The following is a 24,421-nucleotide window of genomic DNA, read 5'->3' on the forward strand; positions in this document are numbered from 1 at the left end:
AGGCATTAACTGAGGTGGGGAAACCATCAGGAAGAGCCCTTTCCAGAGGGAATATTGGGATCTTGGTTTTGGATATGTTTTAGATGAGATGCATATTAGGCATCCAGGTACAGATATAAAAGAAACCATCTTAGATACTGGTCTGCAATAGGGAGAGGCCCCGCCTGGAGATAAAAATGTAGGAGTCATTCCATGGCCTGGAGAAAATATTATGTTTTGAGTATAGATGTAAAAAAGAAGAGGTGCAAGGACTGAACCATGAGATATGGAAGTCAGGAATTACCAGTGGTGCTACGTGCTTCAATTAGGTGAAGTAAGTTAGGATTGAACAAGGACCATTACATTTTGTAGTTGTTGTTGTTGTTGTTTTATTATTATACTTTAGGTTTTAGGGTACGTGTGCACAATGTGCAGGTTTGTTACATATGTATCCATGTGCCATGTTGTTTTGCTGCACCCATTAACTCCTCATTTAGCATTAGGTATATCTCCTAGTGCTGTCCCTCCCCCCTCCCTCCACCCCACAATAGTCCCTGGAGTGTGATGTTCCCCTTCCTGTGTCCATGTGTTCTCATTGTTCAATTCCCACCTATGAGTGAGAACATGCGGTGTTTGGTTTTTTGTCCTTGCGGTAGTTTACTGAGAATGATGTTTTCCAGTTTCATCCATGTCCCTACAAAGGACATGAACTCATCATTTTTTATGGCTGCATAGTATTCCATGGTATATATGTGCCACATTTTCTTAATCCAGTCTATTGTTGTTGGACATTTGGGTTGGTTCCAAGTCTTTGCTATTGTGAATAGTGCTGCAATAAACATACGTGTGCATGTGTCTTTATAGCAGCATGATTTATAGTCCTTTGGGTATATACCCAGTAATGGGATGGCTGGGTCAATGTTTAGCAACATTGGGGTCATTTGATCTCAAAATTTACAAGAATAAATACTTGAGAAAAGCCAAAGAAAATGTGAAAAATTGTGACTGAGACTTACTGGATATCAGAACATACTATGTACACCCTCTATAATTAAATCAACACTGAATTAATACAGAAATGGACAAAGAGACCACAACTGAAAACTCAAAATGTTATGTGAAAATTAGCTGGACGTGGTGGCATGTGCCTGTAATCCCAGCTACTTGGGAGGCTGAGGCAGGAAAATCACTTGAACCCAAGAGGCGGAGGCTGCAGTGAGCTGAGATTGTGCCGCTGCACTGTAGCCTGGTGACAGAGCTAGAATCTGTCTCAAAAAAAAAAAAAAAGAAAATGAATTCTGAAATGTGAAAGACTTAAATATAAGAAATAAAGTAATAACCATCATGCAAAAAAAAATAGGAGACCATATATACAATGTCTGGATAAGTATTATACCCCATACCCTAAAAATAGAAAAGAGCTCTTATAGATTGACAAAACAACAAACATGTTAATAGAAAAAAATGAGTAAAAGAAGTGAACAAGCAGTTTACAGAAGATCAAATTAATTGGCCAATAGACTTAAGAAAAATGGTTAAGTTTATTAATAGTCAGGGAAATGAATCAATGAATATTGATCACTGGCAGAAAAAAAGTGAAAAAAAAAAACCCTTCTATTGCTAATAGAGGTACGTGGGGAAGAGGATTCTCTTACCTTAGAGGTATGATTTTTTTCCCCCATAATGTTGCTAATGTGATGGCACAAATGTTTCTCAGTGAGAAACATGTTGTAATGGAAACTTTGTTTATTTGCACTTGGAATGCTATTGTGTGGCATGCATAGCCCTTAGTAGCACTGTGGCTTTAGACCACTCATAAATTCTTGAAGCCTCGTTTTCCTCATTGTGAGATGGAGATAACCAGCCTTAGCCGACTGCTTTCCTCTGGGGTTGAATAACAGATCTTGTGTATGCCAGGTCTTTGCAAAAGGATATAATGTGATTTACAGAATATTAGGATAGGCCATGAGCTTTTCAATACCAGAGTCCAAGAACAAATTACATAAACATGTATATAGAAAGAAAATCTACTAAGTGTAACTTGCAGTAAAGAAGAGCTTTGTAAAGAAGGCTTGATGTCTTAGTTGCTTTCATTATTGGGTCTCAGTTTTCTGAGCATAGAACAATGCTGTCCAGTAGAACTTACTGCAGTGATGATGTTCTGTGATCTGTATGCTTTCCAGTACTAGTCACATGTAGTCGTTGAACACTTGGCATGTGTTAGTGCAACAGAAGATCTGATTTATCGAATTTTAATTTAACTTTCAGTTTTAAAGGCTGCATGTGGACAGTACCATATTGGACAGGAAACCTAGGCTGCACACACTTACTAAATTATAATTTGAGACAGCTTACAACGAGATGCCAAAGAAATTACAGTCAGAAGTAGGTGCAGTTTATATTTGCCAAGACTAAAATCGATATTAAAAAATATAGTTTGATGAACTCAAGATCTGAATAAGGAAACTATTAACAGAAGATATTCAATTTGAGGAAGGAATTTATTCAAAGACTATAGAAGTTGAACATTTAGACTTCTCAGCCAGAAGTCCAGACATGCTGGCCTAGGTGCTTTCCCAGATCAGCTTTTGCTTTCTTTGTAGATTCCTTGCTGCCCAGTGCAGTATTCTTCACTCTTCCCAGGTTGTAGCCCTGGCTCCTCTCTTTTCTCTGTTTTGATTCCCTGCTATGAGCTTCAGTTTATTCTTCTACAAAATGGATCAAATATCTATCTTCAAGGAGCCTTTACTCTTCTAACATTCTAGGAACTTTAAGGAGCTAGCTTACTTTTCATGGACTGCATCTCAGAGGTGTCGCTCGTGTGGTGATTTAGGGATCAAGATAAGAAAGGATTTTGTAGCCAGGAGTCTCATCCTCCACGTTGAAATGTCTTTCCACAGCATCAATCAGTGGGTGGCCTTTTTGAGGTCTGGGAGCCTTGGTCTGCCCTGACCTTTGCCTGCTTGATCTGAGATATTTTTCAGTTGAAGATTCCACATTCAACTTTGCATATTTCCATTTATTTTATCATCAAGCCAAACCATTTTAAGGCTATTTTTTAAAAACTACTCTGCAAGCTCATGTTGTAGCTGCTATAGGCTTACTTTTCTTCTCATAGTTTCCACTGTGCTTTGTGTAAGATAGTTGGAAACCGTCGTTATTTAAGAAGAAAACAAAAAGCTTACTATTTTACAAAGAGCAAAGACATTTGATTGTTGATATATATTTTCCTGAAGTTTTACACATCTTTTTGTCTTTTTCGTTTTAGAGTCCTGTGAAGATAAATCAGATTAGCTTGGATGAAAGTGGAGAGCACATGGGCGTGTGTTCAGAGGATGGCAAGGTATGGCAAGGATGTGGTCATGCTGAGAGTTCTGCTGTGGCGCCAGCCCCAGGTGATCGGCACAGCACCTTGCTTACTATATCCCTGCATTAAGACAATCTTGATTATTCTTTCTGAGTATTGAACTTGCTTCTGATTGGTCATAATTAAAATAAAATATATTTTGCAAAAATGTGCCTTAGGAAAAGTAATTACAAGAATGTCAATAATGTAACTAGTATTGAGCTGATTAACAGCTGTGGCAGGGTGATGTGTCACCTTAATCATTACTACCATGCCACTTCTACTTCAGTGACTAGTCTGCAGTTCCTGCAAGACAGTAGTTTAATGCCTTTCTGCCATAAATCCACAAAATTGGATTTTGTGGGCATGATTTCTGTGGGCCAGTGGTTTTCATTTTCACACACAAGTTATGAATGTTTCTCTTGAATTATAGAATCTTTTGATAAGCAATCATAGTTTATCAGAAGAACAAAGTGTCTTACAATGGCCACATTAAATAAATGTAAAATCAATATATGTACAGTTTTCTAAAAACCTGGCGCCTACTTCCTTGACCAAGGACATACATCATTTGTGCAGTGTATAACTAACAATTATCAGTGCTTCTTGCTGATGTTGAGCTGTGACATTTAATGGTTGTCATGATTGATTTTTCACTTATAAGAATGTCTTTTTTGTTTTTAAGTCGATGGAAATCTTCCCTAATGTTGGTTTGCAATGATAAAATTCTAATGCACAGTGTATTTAAGCTACTTTTCTAAAATAACAGTTTGAGAGAGTGCATTAAGAATCATTATAGATCTTTACATATTCCTTACTGAGTAAAGCAGATTTCCTAATCTAATTTTGTATTTTTTATGTGCCCTAAATTCAGTGGGCCATTAAGATGGGTAAATTAAAAACAGTATACTCAGTGTAAAAGAGATATACCCATTTAATCTGTTAACAAAAAGCAACATGAAGTCTCTTGACATACAAGAATGCATTTTATATATCTAAGCCTAATGTTGCCCAAAGAGTCTTTTGAAACAGTAATTGGAACACTAGTGCTTTTCAAAAAGCACTGTCAAATTTTACAGTACTTTCAGAAATTCTGAGATTGTCATGATTATCAGAGAGAGATGAGGGAGGAGTTGGTTTGTGCAGAAATTGAGAAGAATTATCCACACCGCTGAAACATTTTTTGTGTTCATGTATTTGTAAAGAAAGATAATCTTCATTTTGTTTTCTTAAAAGTGAAGAATTCTTTTTGGGCTGTTATCAATTTAACCGAACTAATTTGTTGAAAGATAGTACTCATTTTTATTAAAAATCGGAAACGACTTTTTACTAAATACTTCATCTAGGAATTTTCAGAACTTTAAATATTGAAGAATTATTATTTAATGCACCAAAGTGGAATATGTTAGCTACTCCATCTGGTAGATAAGATGAACCTCACATTATCTCATGGTACCCTTCTTGTCAAACACCTTTGGTTTCCTATTTTGGTAAAATTTATAGCTGCCTATTTTGATGTGGAACCATGATATATTTTGGGAAATAATTTTCCCATATTTTTATTAACATTGATAGAATTGAAAATAAATCTTTTAGTACACATACTTATATGTAAGCTACCCCCTTACCATGGGTTAGTCAGTATTGTGAAAATTGAGAAGCTAGTATAGAATGATCTGGTAAAGTGGTTGGTGATGATAAAAACATAAAGACATTACACAAATACATTCCAGATATCTAAATCTAATGCATCTTTAAATAGGTTTTGTGGGTATTTTTTCCTTTCTTCAGTGCGTTAAGGCTCGTAGATAATTGTTAGGTTATTTCAAGGGTGACCTTTGATATTTGCATTCAGTTTTCAAGTCATAATTCCAGCAGTTGTTTAAAATTTACTCCGTTTATTCAGCTGGTGCTCATTTTCAATCTTTTTTTGTCATGACTTTTCTACAGTTCTACATTTTGAGACACACACATACATCGTGTGCGTGTGTGTGTGTGTGTCTGTGTGTGTGTTCAGTTTCAGTTTACTGGCATATGTTTCTAGAAAACTTTTAGGATAAGTACATACAAGGTTTATTTTGGGATTTCTTGCATATGTTGCTTTCATATGTAAACTATAGTATAAAATTCTGGGTTGGAATATTTTCTGTCAAAATTTTGGAGATGTTGCTCCCTTTTTTCTGACATTTATTTGTGTAGACACGTCTGAAGCCAGCCTACTTTTGTTCTTTTCTAAAACCTTTACAATTTTTTTTTTGGTCCTGCCTTTGAACTTGGACTAATAGTAATAATTACAACAAGAACAACAACAATAATAAATGGTCTGTGTAATTCAGTTTGCTAAGTTATGTCTAGTTCTGGTCTCTTTTCATTAATTTTGTCTGGAGCACAGTCAGTCCTTTTGATCCATACACTGAAGTATTGTTTTCATTTCAGAAAAGTTTAGTTTGGTTATAATTTTGATGATTGCCTCAGTTGCATTTGTTTTCATTTCTTCAAAGAAATTCAATAATATAAAGCTGAAGGCAATATCGCTTAGAGGCTAAGAGCATAGCTCTGTATTCCAGCTGCCTGGGCTGGCATTCCCACTCGCTGTGTGAAGTTGGGCATGTTGCTGGTCCTAGCAGTGCCTCCCTCTCCTCAGCTTGGCAGTGGGAGGCCCCTAAGGAGTGTTGTGAGGTGCAGGGAATATGGTGAGCTGTCAGTTATGTATTAATTGTTTTTATTGCTAACCATTCATTTTTAATCCATTGCAGTCTGACCTCTTCCTGTCTCCCATTCTTGTACCTGAACTTCTCAAGGCAAGAGGGTGAATGATTAAGCACTATTTACCCTTCTCTCCCTTTTGGCAATACATAGGTTGTATAGAAAATTGTTCATTCATATTGTGTGATGTCTCACACATGTACTTTGCTTTCTCATTTTTAGCCTTTTATTTCTGTGTAGTCAGGGAGAGTTGCTCTACTTGTTTATTCCTTTTGCTGATTCACTTTTCTTCCAAAGTCAGTTTTGTGTCTTACTACTTCCTGGAGTAGATTTTTATTGCATTTTGCATTTTTAATTTGTCTGAAATCTTTCCCAATTCTGTTTTCACATCAGCCTGATATATATTTAATTTTTTAAAAATTATAACTTTTTGGCCAGCACGGTGGCTAACGCCTGTAATCCCAGCACTTTGGGAGGCCAAAGCGGGCAGATCACGGGGTCAGGAAATCGAGACCATCCTGGCTAACATGGTGAAACTCTGACTCTACTAAAAATACAAAAAATTAGCCAGGCGTGGTGACAGGCGCCTGTAGTCCCAGCTACTCGGGAGGCTGAGGCAGGAGAATGACATGAACCCGGGAGGCGGGGCTTGCAGTGAGCTGAGATCACGCCACTGCACTCCAGCCTGGGTGACAGAGCGAGACTCCGTCTCAAAAAAAGAAAATAAAAATAAACAAATAAATAAATAAACAAAAATTACAACTTTTTATATGCCATAGAGCGTCAGACGTGTGTTGTCTAGTGGTTAGCAGTGGAATTATGCTGTCATTTTTTAGCCTTGTGATGTCTGCTAAGTTATTTGTACCTCTCTGTACCTCAGTCCATTTCCTCCCCTGTAAAATGGGGATAATAACAGTACCTACTTAATTATTAGAAGGATTAAATGAGTTAATATATGTAAATTACTTGGAATAGAACCTAGAGCAGAAGAATCACTGAGTAATTGTGAGCTATTATTATAATCATTGTCGTCGTCTTCCTATTTTTCTGCTCCAAGTTCTTAGAGGTCTAATCTTCTTATTGTGGTTGCCAAATAGTTTTCTAGTTTTTTCTTTGGTTTCTGGTTAATATTAAGATATTTCTTAAAGCGTGATTTTTCTCCCTTTGAGTCTTTGGAATGTTCTGCAGGACTTTTTTAATAGACCTTGGCTATGTTTTTGTTTGATTTGTTTATCCATTCCAGAACAGGGAGATCTCTTTCTCAACCTGGGTTAGCAAACAGATTCAGTGTCTAACTTGCCCTTGTTGTTTTGGGTATTTTAGAATCACCTTAGTTCAGTAACAGGGACCCTAAAATGAGCTCAGTTTCCCATAACTAGATGAAGGCAGCTCTCTGGGGGGAACTAGAGGCTTCTGTCATCACTCTCTGGTCTCTTCTGTCATCACTCTCTGGTCTCTGATAGTCAACCTGGGTGGAGAGTATGAAAACCAGCAATCTTGACTACCAGAGTCCGTTATCTACCACTGGAGATGTAATGACAGTTCACATGCCCACCCTATTCTGATTTTTAATGTGTTGTTTGGAGCGGAAGTTTGAGAGAGGCTGTTACAAGGGAAGTCTAACTGGGAAGGTCTTATAGCACTCTGGCCACCTCCATCCTCGTTTCTCTGCATCAGGGCTGTTGCCCAGTGTTCTGGTTGGCAAATACATAGAGTTTCATGCTAAAGTGGAGAGTGATTACATCCCTTACTGTTTCATGAGGGTAAGTTTCCTCTATTTGGGGTAACAAAATGTGTACCACATACTTCTAAGGTACTCACATGGCTCTCTGGTTTGTAGCTAATGAGAATTCCCCCAGGACTTTGCAGGAGATTGGTTCTATGGCTCATAGTTAGGAATTTTCTCTTTTTCTTCATTAGGTATTTTTGTTAGCAGGTTCAGGGAAGTTGTTAGGGCTACTACAGGAGATACCATTTTCAAAAGGGTCCTCTCTCGTAACCTTTAATTATGTGATTCTTATCTGAGATGAGCTCTTCCCAAAAGCCGAGGGATTCCCTTCACAGGTAAGTGTGATTTTCACGGACAAAATGGCAAAATAAATAGGGAGAGAGAGGGGAAATAAATGAGAATTGTTTTGGATTTTATTAGCTTTAGTAGTATAATGTGTGAGCAGCTAGTTTGGCATGTCATAGTAGTGAAATGAACCAAAACATTGAAGGTTTTATAAATCACCCTTGTGCTGATACTGATGAAGCTTATGAGATTTGTCTCGTGAAGTTATATGTTTTTTATATTGAAATAGAATACAAGAACAGTTGAGGAAAATGTTGCTCAGTTAAACATCATAATAGAAACTGACCAGAGAGTTCTATTCTTGATTTGCCACCTTCAGCAGTTACTCCTCCAGCCCCTACTGTGGGTATGACAGTGACATTTTTGCTTCTGGCGAATTCTCAAGGATAGTGATGTGTATCGGTGCCTGTTTACTATGAACTTGTTTGATTTTGTTCTCTTTTTTGTTTATTCCTCTTTATCACTATACTAGTATGCCTTCAATATGCATTTTTAATTTTTAAAGGGACATTTATCCTCAGCAATTCCTAATTTAATTTTCAGCATTACATCCACAGTCCCAGTATTTATCCACACATTTACTGATCTGTCAGTCTTTTTCTACAGGCTTATGCATCATTTGTTTACGTGTCATATACTTTTCTGCATAATAGAAATCACTTTTTTTCTAAAATTTCTTTATTCCGTCTATAAGGCAGAAGGAAGTTTATCCATTTGAATGAATAATCAGCTTCATTTAATTTCAATTTCTGTCATAGAGTGCCCTTAATTCAAAGTCTGATATTCATGTTCTTTTCAGTTTGGCACATATTTAAGGCTTTTGAATGTTTTTTTATTGTTGTTCTATTCTACTCTTCTTACACTTTAGGTAAAGAGATATCTTTCTTTTTTGCAAATTTCAGTTTATCCTATGTAAAGATAACATGTAGAAGAATAGGATTTAGAAAATCCGGGTTCTGGTTCTAACTCTTCTGCTTATGATTTTTATGACCTTAGGCAAGTCATTTTTCTATAGAATCATCAGTTCAACAGGCATAATGGTATTTGCTCTCAGACCTAGCGGTTTTGCTATGAGGACCAAATGAGGAACAGCAGAACATTGCCAATTGTGCAGACTTCAAAAATATCATTTCGCCTCACCAGAAAGTTTGAGTTTGTTTGTTCAGGGTGGGATTTGGCCATTAGTTTCCAGGAATTTTAACTGTGCAGGTGTGTTTGAGAATCACTAAGGTAAAGCATTTTGACACATTTAGGGATGTAAGTTAGTAGCAGTATTATGAGATTTAGCACAAGACCATGCGGTACATGACCTTATTGTACTGAAAAGAAATAGATTATGTTAGAAGTTCAGCTTGCTAGTTGAGCAGGTGTTCATACTGAGGTAGCTTCATCAAGGTGGCCATTTGTTGATTCACTCCATTAAGATTCCTGTGGTTCAGGAACCTCCTTCTTTTCACCTGGTTTTCTTAGATTTGTTGGGGTCCATCAAGTTAAACTTCCCCAGGTAAAGTGAAACCCTGAATGCAGTGCTTTCCTTTTCTGCTTTTTAGCCATTATTTTATAAGATGTTTGTTATATTATCCTATGCCTATATATTTCCATAAAAGTAATGACTTTATACCCTCTGAACAATGAGAAGCAGGTGATGGGGGGGCATATGTATATTTGCCATGTCAAGAATACATTTCAAGGCCAGCCTCAGGAAAAATGAAATTCCCTCCGTTTTACATTATATTATCTCCTGTTTGTAGAACCCAAATAACAAACTTGGCACAAGTATATGAAAACAGTAGTTACAAAATGAGTGGATGGTCCCCAAAACTTTAACTTCTAATGTATGAATCTATTTCCCAAAATTATAACATAAGTGAATTTCCTGCTTGGGGCTTGAAAGAATGAACCACTCAGAACTTACCAAGATTAAAATAAGAAGAAATTGAAAGTTTAAATAGTCCTATATTTATTTTTCAAATAGAATTTATAATTGGAAACCTTTTCACAAAGAAACTGTCTTAGTCCATTTGTGTTGACATAACAAAATACCTTAGACTGGGTAGTTTATAAACAACAGAAATTTATTTCTCACAGTTTTGAAGGCTGGGAAGTCTAATTTCAAGGTGCCAGCATTTGGCATCTGGTGAGGGCTGCTCTCCTTGCTTCCAAGATGGCACCTTGTTATTGTAACTTCACATGGCAGAAGGGATGAATGATGTGTCCGTGTGTGGCAGAAGGCAGAAGAGCAAAAGGGCTAGCTAATTGCCTCAAGCTCTAGCTAGTTACTCCAAGCTTTCTTATAAGGGCACCAATCTCACCTATGAGGGCTCCACCTTCATAACTTAATCATCCACTAAAGGCCCTACTTCTTAATACCATCACCTTGGAGGTTAGGTTTCAACACAGGGAATTTGGGGAGAACACATACATTCAGACCATAGCAAAGCCATGAGACCTAGATGGCTTCACCAGTGAATTCCTACAAAAGTTAAAGAAGAATAATACCACTATACTAGAGACTAGAAAGACAGTGAACACATTCCAATGTTGGGAAATAGTTCTCATTGGCTCTAGTACTATTTGTCAGCTCCAAGCATTTGAGATCTCATGGAATTCTCATGCTGAGAGTATAAATAACCATCACTTTGGAGGTTAGGTTTCAACGTAATGAATTTGGGGGAACACAAACATTCAAACATTCTCATGGTGAGAGCGTAATTAATTTGAAACCACTTTGTGAAATGGTTTGCCTATTAAATGTGAACATGCACATAACCTATGACTCAGCAATTCCATTCCAAGTTATACACCCTTCATAAATATGTATATAAGTCCACCAGAAGATTTGCAAAGCATGTTCTTAGCAGCATTATTCATGATAGCCCCAATCTGGAAACAACCTAAGTGGTCATCAGTGGAAGATGGATATGTGAACTGTGATATATTCATACTTGAAATAATACACAGCAGTGGCAAAGAACCAACCTCCACTATATGCAACAGTGTGGCTAAATCTCACAAAGAAAATGTTAAATAATGAATGAAATAAATCAGTGAAGTAGAATATGATTCCTTACTTACAAAATTCTAACACCAGCACAACTTACCCATGCCAGTAGCTTTGAGGGTAGTGATTAGTTGGAGGGTGTTATTTACTGGAAAGGGAAACAAAGGAGCTTATTGGCTTCTATTTCTTGATCAGAGTGATGGTTACAGGGATATGTTCATGTCATAAAAATTTGTCAAACTATAAATTTATGATTTGTATTCTTTATAGCATGTGTTTTATATTTCAGTTTTGTTTTTGCTTTGTTGTTGTTAAGTAAAGCACTCAGAAAATATACTAAGTATGAATAAAGTAGCCTGGAACAACTTTAAGGGAGACACTGATAAGCAGGAACTTAAATCTTTCATTTCTATATTCTCAATAGATTCAGCATAAGTTGTGAGTGAAGTGCAGTTCACCTAATCTCTTACCACACTGATCTACGTGGTTGGTTTATTTTATATATATGAGAGAGACTAAAAAAAACTCACCTTTCCTTTAAGAGATGAAAAAATAGTTCCTTTAGGGATGGCTTATGGAAGTTTATAAAAGAATATTAATAACTTGTTCAAATCTGTTTCGTTGTTTTAATGGCATGCATTTAATACAATTTGTGGTGATTGAAGGGAACTCTATCCATGGAATGCTTATGAAAGCTTAATTGCAGTAAAGTACCCTCACTCTGATGGGATTTTCTTTTTCTTTTTCTTTTTTTTTTTTTTGAGACGGAGTCTTCCTCTGTCGCCCAGGCTGGAGCACAGTGGCGCAATCTCGGCTCTCTGCAACCTCCGCCTCCCAGGTTCAAGCAATTCTCCTGTCTCATCCTCCTGAGTAGCTGGGACTACAGATGCATGCCACCATGCCTGGCTAATTTTCATATTTTTAGTAGAGATGGGGTTTCACCATATTGGTCAGGGTGGTCTTGAACTCCTGACCTTAGGTGATCCACCCACCTCGGCCTCTGCCTCTCAAAGTTCTGGGATTACAGGTGTGAGCCACCGCGCCTGGCTGATGGGATTGTTTTCATTAGATATTCAATAGAGGTCACGGGGCCTTAGGATTATTAAATGTTCTACTTTTCTTATTGATAGTATGTGTTCATACTGACTCAGTAGCCTTCTCTATTGCTGTCATGGTGAACTGATACAATCCATTTTCTTTGTAGGTGCAGGTATTTGGACTGTATTCTGGAGAAGAATTTCACGAGACTTTTGACTGTCCCATTAAAGTAAGTATTCAGCAAGTTTTACTTTTTCCAAGAGTTTTCTCAAGTAAGGCAATATGGATTACAGTAATTTGAACATTACCACTTCTGTATTAATTTTGTCAATAAGTGTCTTTTCAACACTTCAGATGTACTGGATACTATTTAGATGCTGTGAAAGAAGACAGAATGTGTATTTTGTGATTGTGATCTCAGTCTGTCTTCAGGGGTATTTTATTATAGTGAGTGAGATCACGCACACATACACACACACGGTCTGTGATAAAAGACTCAAAGAGGTAGAAATAATATTAAGCATTCCAAAGCTGAAAGGAATCACTTTTAGCTGTTCTTGTCAGTGATGGCTTCATTGGTGGAGTGATGTTTAACTTGGCTTTAATAAATGGAGAGGGACTGATGAGAGAAGCTGGTTTTCCATGTGGAAGAACAACATAATAGAAATGGAGAGGCTAGAAAGTTCACCTTGTGTTCAGGAAATGGCAAATAGTCCAATTTATTTGGTACATAAAAGAACTGATTTCACAAGAGAATGTGGAGGAAGATTGGGCTGGCTTTACATTCAGGCTAAAGAATTTGCACTCCATTTGTTAAATAACTAGAAATTACTGAATATTTAAGAACAAAGTAAATAAACTGAGCTAAGCTTTAAGAAAATTAATATGGTGACTGTATACAGTATTGATTGAAGGACAGATAAGAGTCAAGAGGACTAGTTTTAGATAAAAATTATGGTGGTTGAAGTGTCTATTATAGTTGTTGAAGGAAGAGGTCATTTATTTTTTTCACTTGTTTATTCAAACATTTATTGACCAGCAGGTAAAGGAGAGATAGGGTCTGATGTTATGTTTTAAAAAGTTGAATTTGCCAGAGCGGAGGGTGATTTAAACAGGAGAGCGATTGGGGACAAAAGACAATTTAGAAGCCTAATATAATACTCTAGGCAGGGCATTACAGGATCTCAGTGAAAAGAATGATAGTGAGTGTTCAAGATAGAGTAGATGAAATTTATTTGGACAGCTTGTGCTAAATAGACTTAGCGAGCCTTAGTGATGGCTTGGATGAGGGTGATGAAAGATGGAAGAGCTCAGGGTCAGTTCAGGTTCTCACTTTGGGGATGGGGTGTGGGATGCCATCAGTTGCAGTAGGGTATGTTTGAGTAAGGACATGGCTAGTTTGGTCCTGAGTTTAGGTAAGTGTAGTACATCAGGTGGGGATGTTACGGAGGTTTTAGAAACATGAATATGGGCCTCAGGATGGAGATTGGCCCTTAAACACAAACGTGATAACCATAGTTGAATAAGGTGAAGCTATTTTTAAAGATATTATCCAATTTAGAGCTGTAGAGTGAGAAGAGAAGACTGATGGTGAACATCTGGAACACTCTAACTTGAAGACTCAGGCTGTGGAAGAACAAACAGCAAAGGAGTCTAAGAAGAAGCAGTTGGAGGGACTGTAAGGAATCCCGAAGAGTGGTGTCAGAGAAGCCAGGGGAGAGAGGGTTTCTACAAGGAGGAAGTGGTCAGCAGTGTCAAATGCAGTGTGGAGATTAAATAGGGGGAAGGACTGAAACAAGGGCATTCTACGTGGTAATTAGGAAGTTACTGGTGACCTTGCTGAGGACTCTTTTCAGAGCAGGAGTATCACTATACATGAAGGAATAAATTGGAGGTGAGGAAGTAGAAACAGTCAGCAGAGACTCTTCTTTCAAGAAATTTGGTAATAAAGAAGAGAGATCATCTGGTAGAGAGAGGGGCCATGTCCTGGGAAGGTTTTTGCCGATCATGTTTTGGTTCATGGCAAAAACCAGTAAAGAGGAAAAGATTAAAAATAAAAGAGAATGCTTCTTGGAGCAGCACTAAGCAATGAGATCAACAGCTTAGGTAGGGAAGATAATCTTGGAAAAGAGTCCTAGACCCTCTGCCTGTGAAACAGGCATGAAGGAAGTGGACTGAGCCTAGCTATTGCAGGTTAGACAGTGAAGGAGGAGCACTTGTGGGCAATGACCCTGATAGCTTTATTTTCTTACATCTGAAGGGAAGAAAAGGGTAACATAATGTGTTTGAGGAGCAGAGAAGATGTTTGGAATCAGTCACTGATCTCCAGTTATGCATTACGAGAGAGCTAGGGGGAGGTTTTAAGAATGTGAAACAATAGAATGTGTGAATCCTTCAGTACTGGTATTGAGGATGGATTAGGAAAGTATTGAAGGGAAGAAGGGCTAACCTGGGAGGTAGGAGTGGTTAGAGCAATGAAGGATCATATGCTAAGCCTTAAAAATGACATTGTAGGAAGAGGAATCTATTCCATTGTAGGAGGGAAATGTGTCAATTAATACAAGTATAAAATATGTTTAATTGAAGGTATATAGAAGTATAATTGTGTGAGATTTTGTGTGTGTGTTTGCCTAAAAAAAATTCTCTATGTTAAATTAGAAAAACACAAAATTAGTTAAGTTGGTGATTTCATGGGTGGTTTGGGGATAAAGAGAGAAGGAAGTGGAGTCTATGCAAGCTTACAGCCACAACAGATGAGCTCCAAAGATGGAGGTGCACTGAGTGGAGCCATGAGGGCTTTTGTTTTCACCCCCTCCCCAAAATGTTAATGATGTTATGTAATCATAAAGCCCTTGCAAATGAAGGAAACAGTAACAAGGGTGGTGGAGAACCTTAAGAGAAACCTGGGTGGCAAGGGGCTGGAGAAAGATTGGATGAGTGGGAAGCAGATGAGAATCAGGGGAACAGGTTGTATGTAAAAAGGTAAGTCCTGAACGGTTAGCTCTTTGGGCCTGTAACTCTGTTCTCTCTCCATTGATGGGGTCTTGGTGTAAGTGGGCTAAACATCTGGGAGGCTGCATTGCCACTTGGTGCCATCTATCATTGAGAGGCATCTTGGACAAGGAGTTAGTTGACTTCTTTCTCTGTTTTTGTTTTGTTTTGTTTTCTGTAAATTGTATCCAGTTAGAAACAGTTGTGACATCTTGCTGCCTTGACCATCCTCCCTTGACTTCCCTTGCTGCCTCTGTACAGGGGACATCCACTTATAGGGGTCCTCAGCCAGAAACTAGAACTGACTTATCCTACTCTTTGAGCTTTGACCTGGCTTCAGAGAAGAAATCTTTTCATGTAAGAAGAAAACTCAGATGTCATCAGTTGTTGTAAAATATGATTTGAATATATTACTTCCTACCAAGGTTTCAGGATGATTTTTAGATCATGCTGCTTGAACTGTGTCAGGGGTTTTCATTCTGTGCATTAGCCATGACTCCTAAACCAGAGTTGGGTTCTATTTCTCTTGTAGATTATTGCTGTGCATCCACATTTTGTGAGATCCAGTTGCAAGCAGTTTGTGACCGGAGGGAAGAAGGTAAGTGCTGTGTGTCTCTACCTTGATATGTAGCCTTGACGGGTGTTGTGTGTTTACTGTGTAATTTATCCTTAATGTTTTTATGTCTGGCTATTCGTTAGGAGAAATTCGAGCAAGACAAATGTAATGAAATCTGATGATCATCATCTCTTGGGAGAGTTGTGGCTTCAGTATTTCTCACTACATTGCTTTTTTTGTTGAGACGGAATCTCACTCTGTCACCCAGGATGGAGTGCAGTGGCGTGATCTTGGCTCACTGCAGTCTCCGCCTCCCGGGTTCAAGTGGTTCTCCTGCATCAGCCTCACAAGTAGCTGGGATTACGGACGCCTGCTATCATGCCTGAGTAGTTTTTGTATTTTTAGTAGAGATGGGGTTTCGCCATGTCTCTACTAAAGACATGGCCTGGCTGGTCTCGAACTCTCGATCTCAGGTGATCTGCTCTCCTCGGCCTCCCAAAGCCCTGGGATTACAGGCGTGAGCCACTGCACCCAGCCTCTCACTACATTTCTTTGAAGTAGATATAGGACAAGAAAATAAGAGAGCTATTACATCTAGAGCTTTGAAACATTGCCCCTTCCACAAAAAAGACGCAGCATTTAAAAATAACAAAAGCACGCTTAAACTACTGATTTTTTTTTTCCGATTTTTTTTTTTCCCATGTAGAAAATCTCTTGTGGGCCTTGATAAACTTTTAGAACAGTTATGGCTACTCTTCACTGACATGTTCATGGCACGTTTTATTATCTCAGTGCTATTTAAAAAATAAGAGATTGGGCTGGGCATAATGGTGGCTCACTCCTATGATTCCAACATTTTGGGAGGCCAAGGTGGGAGGATCACTTGAGGCTGGGAGTTTGAAACCAGCCTGGGCAACAGAGTGAGACCCTGACTATACAAAAAAATTAAGAAATTAGCTGCATGTGGTGGTATGCCTCTAGTCCTAGCTATTGAAGAGGCTGAGGTGGGAGGATCACTTGAACCTAGGAGTTTGAGGTTGCAGTGAGCTATAATTACGCCATTGCACTCCAGCCTGGGTGAAAGAGCGAGACCCTGTCTCTTAAAAAATGTAAAGAGAAATAAGAGAGAAAAACTTTCATATATTAACATTTTTCTGTTTATAGATATAGTAAATTCTCAAATTAAAGAATCTGTCTGCTTATAGAGTAAGTCAAATTAGTTTTTTTTCTGTTTTTATTATCTAGAGATATTTTAAAGACTATTTTATAATAAATGCTATCACCATACTGGAACTCCGAATATTATTTTTTTTTTTTCCTATTCAGTTCTCCAAAAATGCATCTGTTGACATCTCATTCCAAGCACACAGAAAAACAAATGTTTGTATGTATATAAAATGACAGTAAAATAAAAACAGTTAAGGTCATCTGGTGAAAAATTGAATTAAAAATGATTTTATTATTAACTTAGACATTCGGGACTAAAATAATTTAAAAGGAAAAACATACACTGAAGAACTTAGTATATTGTATGTAAGGCTTAGTATATGGGGCATGAGAAAAGCACATGTATGATATTTTAAAGTGAGGAATCCCGTGATTACCCATGTCATTGTAAGTAATTGGTATTAAGTCATCTGTTTTTTTAGATGTTTTAAAATAGCCTTATTGAGGTTCACCAGATGATAGTATGCTGTTTAGTGGTTTTTAATATATTTACAGTGCTGTGCAACCATCAACATAATCTAATTTTAGAACACTTCCATCACCCCAAAAAGAAACCTCGTACCTATTAGCGGTCACTCCCCATCTTCCTTCCTCCCCTCCTCTCATCCCTAGGCAACCACTAATCTATTTTCTTTCTCTATAAGTTTTCCTATTCTGGATATTTCATATAAATGGAATCATATAATATATGGCCTTTGTGTCTAGCTTCTTTCCTTATTTTTCTAGGTACATCAATGTTGTGGCATGTATCCGTATTTCATTCCTTTTTATGTCCAAATAATATTTCATTGTATTGATCTATCATGTTTTATTCATCCGTTTATCGCTTGATTGACATTTGGATTGTTTCTACTTTTTGGCTATTATGAATAATGCTGCTATGAACATTTTTGTACAGCTTTTTGTGGCTGTGTGTTTTCATTTCTCTTGAGTATGGAATTGTTGAATCATATGGTAACTCTATGTTGGACATTTTGAAGAATTGCCAAACTGTTTCCCAAAGTGATTGTTCCATTTTACATTCTCATCAGAAATATATGAGGGTTTTAATTGTCTACATTCTCACCAATATTCATTTTATTTTCTCTTTTTGATTATAATCACTCTGGTATGTGTTAAGTGATAGCTCATTGTGGTTTTGACTTTCATCTGATGACTGATGATGCTGACCATCTTTTCCTGTGCTTATTGGCCATTTGCATATCTTCTTTGGAGAAATGTTTATTCAGATTCTTCGCCTATTTTTTAATTGGGGTTTTTTTTTATTATAGAGTTGTAAACTTTAAAAATAAATTCTGGGTAGATATTCCTTATCGGATACATGATTCGCAAATATTTTTTCCCAGCCTATGAGTTGTCTTTTCACATTATAGATGGTATCCTTTGAAGCACAGAAGTTTGTAACTTCAATAAAGTCACATTTATCTTAATTTTTTTTGATACTTGTGCTATTGGTGTTGTATCTAAGAGATCACTGCCTGTTGCCTCTTCCAAGGTCATGAAGATTAATGCTTGCTTCTTTTAAGACTTTTGTATTTTTTACTCTTAAATTAGGTGTACAATATATTTTGAGTTCATTGTTGTGTATGATGTAAGACAGGAGTCCAAATTTATTCTTTTGCATATGAATATCCAGTTGACCCAGCATCATTGTTGCAAAGGCTATTCCTTTCCCATTGTGTTGGGCCCTTTGTGGAAAATTGGTTAACCATAAATGTTAGGGTTTATTTCTGGACTCTGAATTCTACCAATCTATATAGCTATCTTTATGCCAGTACTCCTTTTAGGTTTCAGAGCCACTAATTTTTCTGTAATTAGTTATGGGATGGCAGATGAAATACAGATGCTCCTCAATTTACAGTTGAGGTTGTCCCGATAAACCTATTGTAAGTTGAAAATACTGTTAAGTCAAAAATGCATTTAATATACCTAACCTACTGAACATCACATCTTAGCCTGGCCTACCTTAATTGTAGTCAGAACACTACAGTTAGGCAAAATCATTTAACACAAAGCCTATTTTATAATAAAGTATTGAATATATAATGTAATTTATTGAAGACTGAAAGTGAAAAATTGAATCATTGTATGGGTACCATCATAAAGTTGAAAAAATCGTTAAGTCAAATAATCATAAGTCAAAGACTATCTACTCTTAAAACTTTGGTTTGGGGTTCTTTCCCTTTAAAAAGCCATTATATATTATCATTCTTTAAGGAAAACCTGTTTTTATTCCCAGTACAATCAAAGCACCCTAGGGTAATACAAGCAAAGTATTTCCACTACTAAAGAAGATATATATATATATATATATATATATATATATATATGATATACCTGTTTATCTATATATATGGAGGGGTGTGTCTGTGTGTGTGTATGACAAAACAAGTCTTTTAAAAGTGTGATAATAGTTTGTGATTTAGAATAATTTATTTAAAAAGCCATTATAATTTATTTTACTTATGTTAAAGGCTTTAGAAACATGTAACTGTGTCCACAATTTAATGACTTGTAACATACAAACTTTGATTTATTTGGATCCATTAAATTTTATCATGTAAATATGTATTTAGTAAGTACTAAAAGGTACCATTTACTTGATAAACTATAATGATCTGTTTGCATATGGTTAAATGGAGATTTTCAAAATGTGTATCAGCTTGGTGTGGTTTGCAGAAATCTCCAGAGAATTTCCTTTTTCTACATGTTGTGTGGTATGTACTTGTAAAGATTATTTATGCTACATGTTTTTTACATTAGTGTGTTTTGTTTGTTTTGAAATAGATTTATTTAGTTGAGGTGTTTTAGGATGTATTTTTCTAATTTCATTAAGAAATATATCTTTGATGTTAAAAACTAAAGGCATTTAGAAGGTTACATTAAGAAAGGAGGACTATTGTGAAATGATCACTTTCATTCTGAAAGTGTTTGCAAATTTTTAGGAGCTGCTCTTTTTGTAACTGAGTTATAGAGGTTTATATCTTTGAAAAATGAGATAACTACATTGGCTCAGTAGCTACTTCAATCCTTTCAGCTGCAATTTTAAACTAGCAGCATAAACTAGGCAGAACAATTTTGAAAAGCCCAACATTTAGCAAATGATTATAACGTTGCAATAATCATATGTTATAGATATCAAGATCCCTCCTCTTTTGAGAACAGGTGGCAGATCACATAGGAGGAAAAGAGAATAAAGACATACATCAGATAACTGAGAGGTTACGACTTTCCACCTTTAAGAAATAATTTAATCTTCAAAAAATTGGAGCAAAGACTAGCCAAATGAAGGTGTAATGTGGAATAAAGACGTTCTTAACCCTTAAGAACACTGATCTCTAGACTGACAGCCAAATAAATCATTGGAATTATATGCCACCTTCTACAAACAATGAGTTAAAGTGGCACAGAGACTAGAGGAACTGAGTAGAAAAGTAGAGGACCACTATGAGATATTCATGAAGTCATAAGAAAATTTGAGAGAGATGTCTATTAATATTTAATAGTTGTTTAATCTTATTACAATTTTTGATTCCTATAAAAATTATTAAAGTAATCAGAACATACTTTTGAAAACAGTACTGCAGAACATAGCAATGTAGCAGAAGAAAACGTGAAACTGTAGTTTGACAGCTATTTCCTTTTTAAAGTTCTGGCTTCTTAGGTGTTTAGAGATAGCTCTTTATCCACCAGGGACTAGGACTAGGAGGCTGTAGTTCTGTCTGGCATAAACTTTTATTTTAGGTTTTCAAGGTATCTTCTTAGTAGTTGAATGGCATAGCTGGATTTATGGACTCCAGTGCTTGACACATGAGCATAAAAAGCTTATTCCATATTCTGTTTTGTTTCCATCTTGAAAAAAAAAAGAAAGAAAAGAGGAAGCACATCTCTTAAAAGTGCCGTTGGAGAGAGCTTTCAAACACGTGAACCAATGAATTTTTTTTGTAAGTGTAACCTTCTTGTGTAGCAAGAATTTTAATACAGGAGCATGGCAAATGAAGTTTCTATTTTAGAAATAAGTCTGCCAAGTGATTCTTGTCTGGATTTTTTTTTTAATTGTCCAGCTTTCCCTGTCAGCAGGTAAACTTTAGCTTCACAGAACCTTTACCTTTGAACACTGAAATACACTTTATAATAACTGGTTCTACTACTTTGACAAATCATTAAATTGTCATGATGCCGTTTGCAGTGGAGTTCATTTTTAGAAATCAGACAGTCAGCTGTTTGGCATTATGGTGGGATAGAATGAGGGGACCTGGCTGCAGGGACAAGTTGCTTTGTAAGCTAGAAAATGTCAGTCAGCCAACAAGGAAAGGACTGGACTGAATGAAATGAGGAAAATTTGAAATGGCAAATTTTACCTGAAGGACAGAGATGGTAGCGTCAACCAGCTTCTGTAAGCTTCCAGCAGTGGTCTGCAAATAATAAATTGGATTTTGAATCCTTTTTGAAGGAGGATTCAATACGGGAAGCTTTTTATAAAACTAAATATTTAAAAAATTATTATTAAGATTATTCTTAAATTTTATTTCTTTTGCCTTTGTTATCAACATTGTTTTTATTTTTTTCTAGCTTTATTGAGGTATAATTGACAAATTAAAATTTTATATTTTATATATATATATATATATATACATATATATATATATATATATATAGTATTTTTGTAGACATGGGGTTTCGCTATGTTGGCCAGGCTGGTCTCAAACTCCTGACCTCGTGATCTGCCTGCCTCGGCCTCCCAAAGTGCTAGGATTACAGGCATCAGCCACTGCGCCCAGCCAAATTATACATATTTAAGTTATACAATGATAATTTGATATATACCAAATGTATTTAGTATGTATTGTGAAGTGATTGCCACGTTCAAGCTAATTAACATTATCAGTTGCCTCACATAGTTACCTTTTTCTGGGTATGAGAATACTTAAAATCTATTAGTAAATTTTAAGTATTTAATATAGCATTATTAAATATAGTAACTGTAGTGTACATTAGGTCCCCGAATTTATTCATCTTAGAACTGAAAGTCTGTGCCCTTTTGGCCAGCATCTCCCCATAGCTTCCAGTCCTCTGGCTACAAATCTTTTTAGAATCTAGACGATCCAGTGAGCCTTTTCTTACCACTGCCATCCCTAAACATGAAGTGTAGGAGTGCTTCCTCATGTGTTTGTTCATCTTTGGGTCAGATTGGAGCCGGGGTTTTGGTGGCTAGAAGGGTTTTGACATTAGCAGTTCCTCTTTGTCTCCTGTCCACTGTTTGGATCTCTAGGATAATATTTCTGCAAGTTTTCAGATGCTTGATTGTTGCCTTCTGCCTGAAACTTCTTCCCACATTACTTACCATTGTAGTTTTCAAGTGAATCGTCTGAACATTTTTAAGAATTAAAATTAAGACTTCCTAGTTAATTCACAGTTACACCACAGGCAGCCACCAGTCTAATGGTTGCACGTTGAGGCATTGTAAATACATACCTTTATTTCTTCTAGGTACTGTGTTGTAAGTCGTGGTTCCATTCCTAGAAATTTATTTCATGCTGTCACCAATGTACCAAAATTGATTAAAAACTATTGATTAGTAGGAAGTAAAACACAAATGTAACCTTCACAAGCATTTTTTAGATATGAAAAACCAAGCAATAAAATAGCTCTATTGTTAAAGTATTTTTTGGTGAGTTTTCCTATGTATGCTAAGCTATCTGAGGCTAAAAATAGAAATATAATGCTTAAATAAAAATCATTTTCAGTCTGAAAACAGGTGTTCTTCATTGCTGATTGCTTTTTTAATGTCAGTATGTAGGACTCCCAGAGTATTTGAATGGTATCTACAGTGGTCAGGGTGGGAGAGTTGGGTCCATAGCAACTTCATTTTCCTTTATGATTCCCATTGTCTCATATCCATCAAATGCCTGTTAAAAATATACTTTTTTCTTTAATGAGTTCAGCTAACTTTTTCATATAATATTTCTATACTGATTGTAGCTTTCCCCTGAACTCTGATGTTAAAACTACCATCTCTCTTCCTTACAACCATCTTTTGCTCCTTGCTGATAATATCTTCTTTTGCATGTGGAGAGTCCTGTGCTTATTCTTAAGTATTTTGAGCAATGACCGCAAGTGTCATTGCCAGTTCAGAGATGTTCATTAGATTTTCTTGTGGGATTTAACCTCAGCTGATCCATTAACACTGAGAGGTTCTCTTTCTCTCTTTTGCTTCAAGATAAGGCTGTATAAAGCAAGGGGTCACAATTGCAGTCATTGTTAGTTGGTGTCATGGTACATCATTTCACAGGAGTATTTGGTTTGAATCTGCTTCCTGAATACAATTTTGTGTCATGCTTCATGTTAGGTGCTGTGTGTACACGGGATCTTGATTTCAGAAATGGTGGCAGGCTTCCAAAAGCATATAGGTAGGATGGTGTAGGTAGAATATAGTTAATAAGACCATTAGTCAGAATAGTGACTTGATAGGAAAATGAGTGTATTTGTATATTCGCATACAACACTATGGGGTAAATTTACAGTCCTTTATTTGTCTTTAAGCCTTTTGGATCCCCCTCAACCTGTACGTTTGTTTGTTTTCCTTTTAATTTTCTAACTTAATTTCAGCCAATTTTCTTGATGTTTGTAACAGTGAAAATTGGTACAAGCTAACTGTCTAACAATAGTGAATTAGCTGTGTCAGTGCCCTGCGGCCAAAGATCACCAGGAGCACGCCATATGGTTTTAGGAAGATGTTAGAAGAATTGTAGGATTTAGGCTGGTGTGAGGTGATTTCGGGGAGGTTTAAGGCATCAGGGCTTTGCTCTAGATTGGATGCTGTCATGAAGCATGAGTAATTCTACAGCTGGGCATTTTAATAAATCTTATCTAGAAGGAGAAAAGGCTAAGCCAAAGCCAAAGTCATAACTGGTAAAGAAGCAGCAGTCTGTCATTTTAGCCAAAGTGGGAGGTGTTTGGTCATTGCCATGACTTGGAAAATGTTCATGTCTTGTTTGCATTCAGACATGATTATGGAGTGGTCTTGCTTCTGTCCTGGTCCTCCGTGGTCGTGGAGTGGCCTTGGCTGATGTTGGTTTTCTGTGAAATTGTATATATTCATCAAGAGAACATCAGGGCCCTGCTGTGGGTGCCAGGCTAGCTTCTGGTTGTCAGCTTTTCTCTTTCTCAGTTGGAATAAATAAAATTCTCAACATTTGATAGATTGCTTCTGTTGAGGTACTTTTCTAAAATACATGTATGGTCTGATTATCCTTTTCTGTAGAAATAAAATTATGTATGTAGATGTATTCATGGAAGGCTGTACACCAATATTAACAGTATTTGTGTCTGGGCAGGATTATGAATGTTCTTTCTGACTTTCATTGGCTTTTATTTACTTTTTGTAGTAAGCATGCATTATTTTTATAATAATAAAAAGTAAAGGAATGTATAGAGTAATCTCAGTTATTTTAGATCTTGTTTTAACTTATCATTGCACATCATATGAAATTCCCTACATTG

At 36.6% G+C, this 24,421-nt stretch overlaps 1 protein-coding gene across 3 annotated transcripts in view; it reads left to right on the top strand.

The window, feature by feature from the left end:
- Window positions 1-24,421, top strand: part of VPS41 (VPS41 subunit of HOPS complex) — a 192,025-nt gene that overhangs the window by 83,619 nt on the left and 83,985 nt on the right. For all 3 annotated transcript variants that reach the window (XM_030795990.1, XM_030795989.1, XM_030795991.1), the window contains 3 exons: window positions 3,248-3,322; window positions 12,311-12,373; window positions 15,668-15,733. In XM_030795990.1, the coding sequence (XP_030651850.1) occupies window positions 3,248-3,322; window positions 12,311-12,373; window positions 15,668-15,733 (204 nt within the window). The remainder of the gene's footprint in view (window positions 1-3,247; window positions 3,323-12,310; window positions 12,374-15,667; window positions 15,734-24,421) is intronic.

Source organism: Nomascus leucogenys, chromosome 17 (genome assembly GCF_006542625.1).
Source record: "Nomascus leucogenys isolate Asia chromosome 17, Asia_NLE_v1, whole genome shotgun sequence".
NCBI classification, from domain to species: Eukaryota; Metazoa; Chordata; class Mammalia; order Primates; family Hylobatidae; genus Nomascus; species Nomascus leucogenys.